Source organism: Borostomias antarcticus, assembly GCF_949987555.1.
Source record: "Borostomias antarcticus genome assembly, contig: scaffold_189, whole genome shotgun sequence".
NCBI classification, from domain to species: Eukaryota; Metazoa; Chordata; class Actinopteri; order Stomiiformes; family Stomiidae; genus Borostomias; species Borostomias antarcticus.
In genome coordinates, this window is record NW_028176042.1 from 157,033 (window position 1) to 171,595 (window position 14,563).

The following is a 14,563-nucleotide window of genomic DNA, read 5'->3' on the forward strand; positions in this document are numbered from 1 at the left end:
CATGTCTTCTGTGTGTCAGTATATAATCCAAGTCTTCTGTGTCAGTATATAATCCAAGTCTTCTGTGTGTCAGTATATAATCCAAGTCTTCTGTGTCAGTATATGCTATGTCTTTTGTGTGTCAGTATATAATCCAAGTCTTCTGTGTCAGTATATAATCTACGTCTTCAGTGTGTCAGTATGTATGCAGCAGGGGTGTCATTTTGACTGGCTGCAGGTCTAATACGGTCGCTTCACCAGTACCTCTCTGGCTGAGCCTGTTTCCAAGGAAACTTGGTTGACTGTAGCTGTGGCAGCACCAGCCCAGGTGTCGTAACTCATCTGATGTCCCGCTGGCAGTGGTTGGGCCGTGCCCCAAACTGGTGCCGGTACTACCAAACCCGCTGTGCCCATATGGACCATCAGTGGGTCGTAAGGGTTGAAGCTGCCTCCAGAAATCCCTTCAGGGCCCACTTCTGCTCCATGATAAGCCAGCATGGGGTAGCCGTGATACCCGCCACCCAGATACCCGCCTCTGAACACCGGTGGTAGAATCTCTACCATATAGATGGGATCAGTCTGCGGGTGGCCATAGCCCACCAAGGGCTGGGGATCAGAGCAGGGTACAGAGTTCACATGGTTGTGGTCGAAGCGGAACTGTCGGTTCTCATAGTTCCAAGGGTCTACACCAGCCAGTTCCTTGTGTGACAGTGCTGTCTCCAGCTGGTCAGTAGGGGCCAGCACAGTGGCGATAGGCTGGCCCATCGTCTCATCGCTCCGAGAACCCTTAGGAGGTGGTTTCCACTTCACATCCCACCTGTTATTGGCCCTCGCAACCGGTGCCCCGCCACCGCTGTCTGGGCCGGCCGGGGTGGCAGGCTGGGGCTGGGCCAGGGGCCTCTCCTTCAGCATGGCAGGGCCCGAGCTGGCTGGGCTGGAGCTGGGCTGACCTGAGGGGCTCCTAGAGGACTGGGCCCGGGCTGAGGACGCCTCAGTGAGTTTGGCTGAGCGGAGATCCGAGAGGTGCTGGGGGAAGGCGTTTATAGTCCGGGTGGGTATGGACGCTAGGGTTGTGTCAGGGTTACTTGTGGTCCTGGAGGGCCTGGTTGTCGGCTCGCTGGACTGTCCAGGTGGTTGTTCCGAGGCTTTGCCGTTAGAATGCCTGTGCTGCTCAGAGGGCGGCGGGTGTGCGGAAGCCTGCCTACTTGCTTTAGAGGGGGAGCAGGAGTCATGTCGCGGTCTCTTGTTTGAACTGGGACGGTTTGTGTGCGAGTGTTTCGTCTCGCTGTCCTCCAAGTCTTCGTGACGCCTCTTCACTGTGTCTCTGCCCTCTGTGAAGAGATATACAAAGAGTATTCAGCATTCAAATCCCTGTGATGGGGGACCGAAGCCAAGGAAAAATACCTCAGTAACAAGAGTATGATGTCTCAGGATGCAAAAGCTTTACTTGTGCATATACGTGAGAATCAACTCAACTCAATGGTGTTACAATACGTACATGTATCCTCCAAAAGGTAGGACAAGCAAAAGTCATGATTAGCAGAAATATGTGAAAGATGAGTACTGTAATCATGAGTGACACTAGAATACTGTAAGTAGGCAATTGTAGCAGGCAAGGGGCTGTCTGGGGAGCTAATTACTACAAGCCATTTACACCTCCTAACAATGACTAGGCCCTGCTAATCTGCGCCATTTGCTTGGGGGCTCAGCAACAAAAGCCCAGTTCAAAGGAGTTCACAACCCCTAGGCATGGCAGACATTGCAGGAGCTATTGAGCTGGGGTGATGCTTGAGTGGCTTGAGTCTTGAGTGATCACATTCTCCTGTGGTGGATAAGAGCAATCTACAGTGCCAGTGAAAAGCATTCAACCCCCCTTTGACTTTTTCACATTTCATAGTTGCATGTAATCAAAATGGATTTGAGTTTTGTCACTGATAAACAGAAAGTACTCACTTTAATGTCAAAGTGAAAATACAATCTACATCTAATTAGAAAAAAACCGCCAGGTGCAGTTAAATCTGATGAGATTAAAATAAAAACTTTTTGGCATCGACAATAAGCGCTGTTGAGCACATCAATGCCAAGAACACCATCCCTTACCAAGAACACCATCCCTTACCAAGAACACCATCCCTTACTATCATGTTTCTCAATCCAAAACTCTCAGGATGCTATGACATTATTCAAGTTTATTCATGCATGGAGAGAAGGTTCTTTGCTTAAAGACACTGCCCCCTACTGTTCAGTCACATTAACAGTCTAGCCATGCATTGAGTTACAGTATCTGTAACATTCTACAAGCTTGAAAAATATTAAAGTAAGGTATGCATTAAGGTGGGCGTGGTTTTGATGAGTAATTAGTTGATTATTAGTTAATTAGTAATTAGTTAATTATGCATGAGTTTGATTTTGAGGGATAGGTCATTTTGACTAAAAAGTACTTCTAACTTTAGTAGCTGACAACTCACTTGTGTCGTATTGTCTGGTTATGCTGTTGAGATATCACTGAGTAAACGTATTAACACCACATGACATCATTCTATACGTAATTAAAGTATTCTTGAGCTCACGTACAACAACACAGAAGGTTGATGTTGCATTATCCCAACGCATGTGAATATCTTGTGTTGTGTGTGTGTGTATGTGTGTGAGTGAGGCCCATAAAAGCGTCCTGACCTCCATTTACTCCCAGGTCTCTACACACCCTGATGTAACCCGGATCCTCTAGACTCAGCAGATACATTTTAAATACTAGATGTGTTTTTTCCTACTGATATTGAACTATTGAAGAATAATTGTTTCTTTCCTACTGTTATTGAATTATTGAATGATAATTACCTTTTACTTACTATTATTGAACTATTGAGTGATATTTTTCTGATAAAGGATATTTTGGCTATATAGTCTGCTTGTACTAGCACAAAGCTAATAAAAGCTAATTTAGTTATAACTTAATAAAAGTTGATAACCTAGTTAAAGAGATATGGCTGTTATACTGCGACATAGAATGCTATATTGCTACAGACACCCCTGCGCTGAAAGTTGACTCCTCCTGCTGAACTTGAAACTTATTTCTAAGAAAGACAGATGCAGTGGTTAGGTTGTGGTGGAAAACGGTTTTGGCAGTGTTGTGGGCATGCTTTGAACCCACCTACAGTAATAAAGATGTATTAACCTGCCTTGTCTCATCACACTGACATATTGGACCGATCCATTCTCAGATTACTGGAAATGTACTGCTTGTTTGTACAACCTGACACATCAGCAGTTCTTGTCTGGACTTAGATCAGAACTCCACCTAGGGTTTATTTATCGCGCCATTCATATTGTCCAATCATAATGTGGCCTTTCTTCATCATTAAATGCTATATTAAAGTGTGATTGTACTTGATTGACCCCAGTTGCAGGCAACCATCTGGGATGAAGTGTCGTTGATGATCTGTCAATAAACGCAGTTTCAACTGGCATTTCTGTTGTCCATCTGTTTCATTGGCAAAGTATCAAGACTTCTACAGCAGCAATTGACTTAACTCTGCATGAGGAGTCATTCAATCAGATATATAACCATGTGATACAATCAAGGTTTTGTTCCTGTTGGGATGTTCTCATAGACAGAGAAACATTATTGCGTTCAGTTTCATTGCAATCTATACACCATTTTTGACCCATTACATTATAGAGCTTTCATTGTGCTTTGAATAATTAAACGGCTACTGATGAGAGGTCAGTGGAGACCCAGGAGTTCTCGTCTTCACCCTGGCGCTCACCAAGGGAGGGTTGGAACACAAAGACCTGTCTTTAACTAGTTTCCAGTCCTTCAGCAGTGCGCCGCGGGCAATCAGTTGTCCTGCCTGACAGCGCCAAAATTGAGGTGGAAATTTGCCGAAATACGAGACTTGGTGAAAAGAGAATAAATATACTGCAGTCTACAAGAGACCTGGGATTTGGGAGAAGATTCATCTTCCGGCAGGACAATGACCCAAAACATACAGCCAAAGCTACACTGGAGTGGCTATTCAATCCAATTGGGAATCTGTGGCAAGACTTGCACCCATCCAACTAGATGGAGCTTAAGCAATTTTGCAAAGAATGGGTGACAATTATTGCTGTAAAGTTTAAAGATTGCACATGTATATGCTTGCTGGAATCAAGTTAATCAATAACATTTTTGTTCTTTTAATTAGGCCTAGTTGTTTTCTATCTGTGACTCAATGCACTGTACACATCATGCCCTGAGAAATAAGTGGCCTTGACGAAATACATACAGTAGCCACCATCTGCTTTTGATAACTGCTGTCCAGCTCTGACACCTGTTTGTGCTTCTGTATGAATGTAATCTCAAGGGGAGGAACTCTTTTTTTGCATTCACTCTGAATGCGCCATTGTCTCTCCCCTTGCAAGTAAAATAAAGACAGTTTTATACCAGAAGCCACAAAGAGTTTTCATTTACGTCCAGATGTGCAGATCTGCCCAAACAGACTTACAGCTATAATTGCAATAAGTATTAACTCTATTAATACTTATGGAATCAATTATTTTCTGTTTTTTATTTGTAATTAAATTAGGACAAATTAGTTTTTTTTCCATTTTAGAATACCTTGTGTTTATCAGAAGAAGAAAAAAAGTCCAAGGGGGTGAATATCTTTTATAGGCCCTGTATGTTATGGGTGTAGGGTTAACACCAACTCCACAATGCTGTTGATTCCTATCAAACAAATGGCCCTTTCTCTTTGTATCCTCAAACTGGTCAGTGATTGGTTGAAAGAGATTTACATATTATGATTACATTGGTCAACAGATGTGTGAGACGGGGTCTCAACCTCATTTAGAGTAAAAACAGAATTGTAATGTTTGAACACAAACCTACTTTGACTTTTGGCCGATACTACTGTTATCGTGCTTGGAAACCTTCCCCCCTGCAGTGGTTGATTAAAAACTAGTTAATGCATTTGAGAATTAAGGCCACTGGTTTCTTGTTAGTCAGTATGATGGACGAGCCCATCAAAGGGGGGATTATGTCGTGGAAATTAGTAGAGTTTAGAGGTGTGTTAGGCCGTAAGGTCAAGTTGGGTCATCTGGGGAGAGCTCCCCAGAGTGAGCTCCCCACTTCAGAGAGTTCTAGTCAGGAATTTTCCACTTCATAGTACTGCATGTCTCAACAACAAAGATTTATATCTACTTACACAAGTTCCAAGAAAGCCATTAGCCACAGCACACACTGTGTTTGAGGTTAGGATATAAAGGTGATGATGAGCTCAGTTGGGCTGGGGCTGTACATCAGATTTGTGAAGCTGTGTTGAGTGTGTATCAGTAATAAAATACCCGTAAAGGCTGATCGACTAGAGTCTCCTGTGAAGTTTTGTACTATCAGAAATTACCAACATTGTGAGCTATTTGTAAACAACAGTACTCAGCGCACTGTTAGACAGGCCAGACAGTTACCCTACATAGCTGTAATAAAGCGGAAGCTGTCCTGAATCTGGTGCTACTCTGTCAGACAGGAGGGGACACCACAGGACTGTAAATAATTTCCTTCCTGAACTGACCCAACTAGATAGCCCACTACAAACCATATGACCTTATTTCAGTTAAGGTGCATTCACTGATTTTATGCATATTGTCAAAACTAATTAAAACCACTTGATATCAGATTGTTTCATTGAGCCATCGCATCCTAATAGCGTCCTACTTCAATGACTCACCCCTATCGGTCACCTGGCTGTTGTTATTCCAGCATTTCTGCCTGTGTTGTCAATTGCCTGTGTTGTCTGCTGACCCGTGCCTTTGCCCCGCCCACTGTGCCTTATATGGCTCTGGCTGCTTGTTTCAGCAGTTGCATGAGTCCCTTACTGCTATCTCGTGGTAAAATAAAATAAATGAATGCAGCTTTAAGATTCCATCTTATCTTTGTTAGGAATGGGGGACTTAGAATCAGACCTAGGTTGAAATACAGTTTGAAATTCTTTCAATTACTTAATTGTTTGCTTGAGTCCGCCTGATGCGCCACGTGTGCTCTTTTATGAACAGCCCATTGGTTCTATTGTGCCAGGACAAAAACGATCAATTACTATCAAGTAATTGAAATGATTTCAAATAGTACTTTGACCCAGGTTTGATGAGAGGACCATCCGCCACCAATGCATACTTTCTATAAATGCTTGCTGAACAGAGAGGAACTTTGAGAAAGCTTTGACTAGCAGCTTCACAGTTCTGAGGAATGGCTTCCTCAACTCCTCATGGACTTCACCTACCATGGTGGGAGCTCAGCGGACTCTCCTCCACCTCCTGTTTGACCGCCACTGTGAACACAAACAACCAACCCGCTCAGTACTCAAGACACATTGTGGTCAAGGTCATACATGCAAACTACTATTTTGACTACAGAGAAAGCTGACGGTGCCTGTATTTAATGACGTGGTTGATGATGAGCTCACGCTTGACCTTGCTCCCGCACGACACACACAGGTAGAACGGAGCCTGGCCCTCACTGCAGCAATCTATTACAGCGCAGAGACCTGGAGACACACACACACACACACACACACACACACACACACACACACACACACACACACACACACACACACACACACACACACACACACACACACACACAGGATATGTACTCACACTACAGTAAGGAGCAACATAACCGGGTTTGAAGTGTGGGCAGCCGAAATAAAAAAATCTTAACAATTGAATTGAATTAACAAGGTCCAGTAACAACCATGGGGATTCGATTCTTTCGATTATTCAAGGTGTATTGAATTGTTGACTTCGTAAAACCATCCTGATCTCAAGAACTCACACTCTGTAGCGAAACGGAATGAATGTAATCTTGAAGGAGATCACAATAGAAGATGACCTCCGAATTCAATTTACTTACAGTAGAATTACAAATCAGTACATCATGGACAAACAATAAGATATCGAGAACGCGCACACACACACACACACTCCTGCCATACTGACCGACCACCGGCTCCGATAGTTTGCTCCTGATGTAGTCCCGCAGCTGTGTCCTTTCTGCCAGAACAAAAGAAAAAACATCCTCTTCACAACTCAATGTCAACCCCTCAGCTCTCCGGCAAACAAGACAAAACGCCATGATTCACCAGTTTGGGGGTGTTAGGCCTCACCTGCGGCTCCGGACCGTACGCCCTCCTGACTGGGTCTTGCAGTCGACCGTACGCCCTCCTGACTGGGTCTTGCGGTCGACCGTACGCCCTCCTGACTGGGTCTTGCAGTCGACCGTACGCCCTCCTGACTGGGTCCCGTGGTCGACCGTACGCCCTCCTGACTGGGTCTTGCGGTCGACCGTACGCCCTCCTGACTGGGTCTTGCGGTCGACCGTACGCCCTCCTGACTGGGTCTTGCAGTCGACCGTACGCCCTCCTGACTGGGTCCCGTGGTCGACTGTACGCCCTCCTGACTGGGTCTTGCGGTCGACCGTACGCCCTCCTGACTGGGTCTTGCAGTCGACCGTACGCCCTCCTGACTGGGTCTTGCGGTCGACCGTACGCCCTCCTGACTGGGTCCCGTGGTCGACTGTACGCCCTCCTGACTGGGTCCTGTGGTCGACTGTACGCCCTCCTGACTGGGTCCCGTGGTCGACCGTACGCCCTCCTGACTGGGTCCTGTGGTAAACCGTACGCCCTCCTGACTGGGTCCTGCAGTGGCCCCCGCCATCACAGCCTCACGCTCACCTTACAGAACGAGAAGCAGAGATACGTTTGCATTGTGCACGTGTGTGCCAACGTGTGTAAGTATGGGTTATCTATCTGAACAGGGAAAAATTAGAGTTCCACACACCAGATAGCTCTCATTAAAAATGCCCTAACATGCACAGTGGATTGTGTGTGTCTTTTCAAATTTTTTATTCAAACAGCCATGGCAGCATCCCGATGTTCTCTGTGATTGTCACCTCCTTCATATCAAGAGAGGGCCGTTCTCTGTCAGCATTGAAACAGTCCAGGAGTGAAACACACCACTAAGGCTACAGGAGGCTAAATGTCCTAACTGCTAATCATAAGCACGTTTAAATAGGAGTAGGCTAGCTGCAAAGCTACAGAGTAGTGTATTTATTTATTCATCCATGCATGAAGGTTTTTTATTAACTTGATGAAAGACATCAGCTTCAAAGTCAACAACTTCTTGTTTCATAGTAATTGGAGGAAGGAAAGTGGAAATAGTAGTTTTGTGCGCTTCGAGCTGTAACAGTTTAACTTTTGGCTAGACTACGACATGTTGCTATGGAGCATCCACCTTTTCTTTCCTTCTCCTGTCTTCCAAAGCAAGGTCTGCGAGGAGCTCCCAAGGCTACAATAACCATGTTAACGTGGCGCCAGTAACCGGCGAGAAGCAAAGTATACAACATGGGCTTCAGTTAGCTGTTTCAGTTTACCCAGATATCCATAGTGTGGTTCTTCAGGATGAACCAGACAGTCCTCTCTCTCTTGTTTGATGGTGACTGGGCAGAGAGGGAGAAACACACAAAAATGTATGATAACAATATATATTTCACTCACTTTGTCAATACACGCAAACAGACTCAGACAGACTTATTTGTAACTCATCCTGTATTACATCACACGTCCACCCACATCCCAGTTCTACTTAATTTTAGTACTTGGCAAAAGGCAGAGGAAGTGAGTGCAGAGCAAAATAAGCTTTACAGGTGTTGATTTTCGTTGTCTTTTATTATTGTCCTTATTCAGCTCTGCGTTTTGATTTCAATAAAAGACGGCCACCAATCTCACACAATACCACACAGTCCAGTGTCCCTTTTCTGATGTATTCCAAATGAATCTCTCCAACATGGGATTTGAGCGACAATCAAAAGCTGTTTATTTACAGAAGGTTTAGCATACAAAAGACGATGGCATCTAGTCTAATGTCAGCTTGCCTGTCTGTATGGCTGTCTGGCCCAAATCAAAGCATCTGAGCTTGAGCATGGTTCTTATGGTTCGGGGGCGTTCCACCCCCCCTCCTTCCTTGATCAGACTGGTCTGGACTGGTCTGGTCTCTCCTGTGACTTAAGGCCTTGTAGCGAGATAACTGGCCGATGGTTCGGCGCCCAGGTCTCTATCTCTAACCACAACTGTTGCTGTTGTCCACAGAATGTACCAACCATGGAATGTCATCTTTATCTCATATGGGATGTTTGTCTATGCGAAGGGAGACAGTTTCTTACAGAAACTGTGGCCGACAGCCACATTCAGGGGTCAAACATCATAATTAGAAACAGCTAACAAGATCAGGTTAAACCACAACATTTCTCTGAAAACAGCCATTTTCATCACAGGAAACAAAACTACATAAGAGCGTAAGGTACAAGTGGAAACCCAAGCACAGAACATTAGGGCAATGTAGTAGTTTGGTTTTCGGCTGGGTGCGTTATTGCAACAAAAGAAGGCATTACCACCTCCGCCTTTTCTTAAAATAAAAGCGCTAGTGTCACCATGACCGACACTCTTAGAACAGGTGTTCTTCACCTAGGTTGCCAAGTCCTGACAACTGCGAAAAAGTTATTCTTGAAATTCCCTCTCCACTGTGTGCTAGGCTAATGGTTCGAAGCCACTTCTAGTGATTGCAGCTAACCTAGGCTAACGGCACGTCTCAATGCTGACTACTGCACACACAGACACGAGAAGGGTATGTATCTTCTTGTCTGACTCTGGGGAAGATGGGAAATAAGCTAAATCTTGGCCTGTTCCTTTAAAGGCGTTGAAGCATAAACTAATCAAACGGTGCACTGCTCATTGTCATTGTGAGACTGAGTTGGGGGTCCAAGGAGAAAGCTCAACCCACAACACCCTCTTACCTGTTGCGTCCGAGCAAGGTGGCGTTTCTGGAGACTTCCGTGGGTCCTGGGTTCGGTCCTGGGCGGCCTCGTCTCTCTTCAGGTTCTGGTTCCCCTCAGGCTGGTTCTGCGCCAGATGTCCAGGGTGGTGTAGTGGCACCCCAGGCTGGACCAGAAACTCAAACTCGGGGTCCACTCGCTCCTGTTTAACCCTGACTGGGTAGAGAAAGGGAGAAACATTCTGCTTAACCTCCTCCTCCTCCATCACAGTGCTAGCTGTATTAAGCACGGTTCACATGAAGCAGCCCAGGTGGTTTTGCGTTTCAGAACTAAGTTCTAAAACTGCCATCAACATTCTAAACATTCTAAAACTAGCCCGGTTGCAGCAGTTGTACTGGATGTGAACCCGGCTTCACGGAGTATGTACGTATTTGAACATAACTTAAGTTCACATACTGTTGACAGTGTACTTGTAAGTCGCTTTGGATAAAAACGTCTTCTAAATGACATGTCGTTAATATAAAAATGTAACTATTCTTTTCCTCTCACCTGTTGAGACAGGGCCCAGGTGTGACTCTGGAGAGTTCCAAGGGTTCTGGGTTCCGATGGGCTCTGGAACCGCTTCTTCCCTCTCTGAGCTCTGATTGGACGGGGGATGATCCGGGACGCATGTGACTGCCTCTCTGTGGATCGGCTCCCTCTCGAGACCAGGGCCAACTGAGAACAGCACAATAACGACGAGAAAGAAAGAGCGTGCGATCTTCGATAAGTCTACACAAGGTGTTCAGAGTATACAGTGTTCATCAAGCGTCGGTTGTATGTGAGAACTCCCGTTCCCAGACTAACCGGTCTCTGTCTCTGTTCTCCCAGCTGCCGGTGCTTCTGGTGGGAATTCCTCAGTGTTCCACCCAGGATGAGGCTCCCAACCTGCTATAAGAGCTAAACAGAACAGAGAGGTACTGCTAGTTACACCAGTCTGCATGTGTCTGTGTGTTGTGCATGCGCATGCGTTCTCTGGGCGTGTGTGTGTGCTCCGTGTGTGTGTGTGCCCTATGTGTGTGCTCTGTGTGTGTGTGTGCGCTCCATGTGTGTGTGTGCTCTGTGTGTGTGGGTGCTCTGTGTGTGTGTGTGCTCTGTGTGTGTGTGTGTGTGTGTGTGTGCTCTCTGTGTTTGTGTGTGCTCTGTGTGTGTGTGTGTGTGCTCTGTGTGTGTGTGTGTGCTCTCTGTGTGTGTGTGCTCTGTGTGTGCGCTCCGTGTGTATGCGCTCTGTGTGTGTATGCGCTCTGTGTGTGTGTGCTCTGTGTGTGTGTGTGCTCTGTGTGTGTGTGCTCTGTGTGTGTGTGTGCTCTGTGTGTGTGTGTGCTCTGTGTGTGCTCCGTGTGTGTGTGTGTTCCATGTGTGTGTGTGTGCTCTCTGTGTGTGTGTGTGCTCTGTGTGTGTGTGCTCTGTGTGTGTGTGTGCTCTGTGTGTGTGTGCGCGCTCTGTGTGTGTGTGCGCTGTGTGTGTGTGTGCTCTGTGTGTGCTCTGTGTGTGTGTGTGTTCCATGTGTGTGTGTGCTCTGTGTGTGCGCTGTGTGTGTGTGTGTGTGCTCTGTGTGTGTGTGCTCTGTGTGTGCTCCGTGTGTGTGTGTGTTCCATGTGTGTGTGTGCTCTGTGTGTGCTCTGTGTGTGTAACTCACTCAGTGGGTGTTTGGGGGCACTAATCAGGGGCAAGTCACAGTTCTGCTCCTTACAGATGAGATTGAGCATGTATAGGGCTGTAACACAAACACACAAAATCACTTTAAAGGCCCCCTATTATGCTCCTTTTAAACAAGTTAATATAGGTCTCTGGGGTCCCCAAAACATGTCTTTGAATATTTTTACTGAAAATACCGCTCAGATTAAGCATTCTAGCATGGCTCAATACCCATCTGTTTCAGTCCTGTTCTGGATGCGCCGTTTCTGTGCTCATAGAGAGCATTTCTGAATGGCTAATTAACTTAATTTCAGATGGGGGGCTTCTGATGTCAGAACAGGAGGCAAATCAAATGGCTTGTCGAATCAAATGTTTTCAGAATTTGGCTGTCAAATTCTGAAAACCTAAAATGACTGGGTTGTCTTATTTCAAAGTTTGTGGACCCATCAGAGACCCAAATGTATATGCACAAGCACTGAAAAAGTGAGTTCTTCATAATAGGCCCCTATTTCTAACTACAAAGAATTACCTTGTTTGAACGGAGCACATTGCACACGCCCATACCACGTCGGGCCCAGTCTAATCACCTGATCATTACATCACAACACATCACAACAACACAAAAAACAGGGTTCACATACAACAGCCAAGACAGTTTTAAGCAGGGTTCACAAACAACAGCCAAGACAGTTTTAAGCAGTTCTAGAATGTTTGTAGCTCTAGAATGTCTCTGTTCTAAAACTGGAATCTTGAAGGTTCATTATGTCAAATCTTCAGAACTACAGCTTTAGATCTGAGAGCAAGGTTTTTTTCTACAGCACTAATGGCTGAGCCATCTCCCATCTCATCTGTGCTGACGGTTTGCTGATTGGTTACCTGGGCATCTATCCCCGCCTCCTGGTGACTAAGTACTATGGCGATTTTCCTGAGGTGGTGTGGCAAAAACTCCTCCCATGCAGAGAGGACAGCAGGATCATCACTGTAGGACAGCATCCACTGTGTACACACAGATGTCCGTTTTTATTGGGGTGGGGGGGGGGGGGGGGCACACTGATGCCGCGGTCGCATACAAATGACTCACCATGTAGCGGCACTGGGGCCTCATTTATCAAAGAGCGTGTAAATTCTGGTGTAAAAGAGGGCGTACGACGAAAACGCGGAAAATGCACAATGTAGCGTACGACGAGAATATTTACACGCTTTTCGGATCTATCAAAAATGTCGTATGCCCTTTTCTGCACGAGAAATCCGAGACGGGCGGAGAATAGAGTGTACGCGCACGCGCCTCGTGTTCCGCCCTCTCCACGCCCAAATCCAACCATATATGGTCAAAACTATGACGGCACAACGGGGATACCCCGGAAGGAACCGACATAATATAGCGTCGAGCATTAGGACAGACAAAGACGTTTATGGAAAAACGCGGAATGAAGAGAAACTTTTCGGAGACGGAGGTGCATGTGCTTGTTGGTGAGGTCCACGCGAGGAAGACAATCCTCTTCGGAAGGTATTAATAGCCTACCTTTGTCTGTTTGCTCCTACAGCTTAGTAGCCTACTTTAGCTACGTATTGTGCATCTAGGATTTGGCATACACGGACATAGCCTACTGTAACATGTGGCTGTGAGGAAAGAGAACATTCTGTGGTAGGCTATGATTAAATTAGGACCAAACACAGGGAACAATAACGCAGATGACCACTTCATAATGTTAGAACACATTAAACATTTTCCCCTCTGGGAAATTAAGACTCATCTAAATCACCCGGTAAATCACAGCATTTAATTGACTGCCAACAGAAAAACATATCAAATGAATATGGCTGCACAATGAAATGTTTAATGCATAATCAAGTTCACAGACAAACTCAAGGAACATGATTGAAATTGTTTCTCCAGACTCTGACGTGGGGTGGGACTCAGAGGAGGGGGAGTCTGCAGTGGTCCTGGACCTGACGGTCGTGCCCCCGCGAGTTGTACCCTCCACCTCCAGCGCGCCGGCCTCCACCTTCTTATCAGCTTTGAATATATATCTTGGCAAACATAACAGAATGATGTACAAGGAGGGGACAGATACCTAGTGAAAGTACTATTGGTTGCTAGTAAAAAGACAATAACGAGGGCTTGGTATAAGGTGGAACGCCCAACCAAGGAGCAGTGGTGGGTGTTGTGGAGGAGATGTATGTTAGGGAGAGGTTCACGCATGCATTGAGGATGCAGGAAGGAAAGTTTGAAGGGAGATGGGAAAAATGGATGGATTATAGAAGGAAGTGTGATGATACCACTAATATTAAAATTGTCATATTTGAGTAAGAAAAAAAAGCTGCATGGATGGATGTACCCATAAGCTGTTATTGTAGGTTTTTATGTTTTATTGTATTGTCGTTGTATGGATGGAAAATGCTAATAAAGATTCAAAGTAAATAAGACAAAGAATATGGATCTTGGTTATGGACACACCAACAAGCCAGCCGTCACGCGCAGCGCCTGCCTCCAGTCTAGTCCCTACCCTGCTGAGCGCCGGATTCATTTAGGCTCGCATTACGCACAGGAGGACTGTCATTTATATGCTTACCAAAGAGCAAACAGGTCCACATGATCACATATTAATGACAATCTAATTGGTCAATTATTGCCGTTTGATGGAGTGCCTGCATTAAGTGTGTGACATATAGCGCGGAAGGGTTTGGGACAGCGCATAGGTACAGTTTGGGGAACAAATCCATATCGAACCATGAATGAGCCGGTTAGAGGACACGTCTAATCTTGCATTGCGATATATGTTTGTGCTGAATTGGCCTAGTAGCCTACATGATTGTGCGTTCATGAACTGTCGCTCTTATTCTCTCCGTCAAACATAGTAATTCACCGACGCACCACCTGCGTCGCCAGTTCCCCCTGTGTTCAAGAAGGGCGTAGAACACCGTGTAAATCGGTACGCCAACTGGAGAGGTGTCCTACAAAAGCGCGGAGAAAGGCGACTAAATTTTCGCCCTTACGGCTTGATAAATCGCAATGTGGGGGGGGCAAATGGCGTACGCCTGAACTCGCGAAAAAGACCGTGTAAAAGAAGGCGTACCTCAATGATAAATGAGGGTCCAGATCTT

General features: G+C 45.8%; 1 protein-coding gene across 1 annotated transcript; it reads right to left on the reverse strand.

Annotated features, from left to right (window-relative positions):
• Positions 1–219: 219 nt before the first annotated feature.
• LOC311328903 (uncharacterized protein) lies at positions 220–10,708 on the reverse strand (the record flags this gene model as incomplete). The annotated part of the gene is made up of 9 exons (XM_084462801.1): positions 220–1,310; positions 6,231–6,278; positions 6,952–7,005; positions 7,138–7,510; positions 7,633–7,685; positions 8,384–8,449; positions 9,803–9,997; positions 10,331–10,498; positions 10,628–10,708. Coding segments are annotated over 9 exons (2,129 nt in total), but the record flags the coding sequence as incomplete, so codon positions are not given.
• Positions 10,709–14,563: the final 3,855 nt, after the last annotated feature.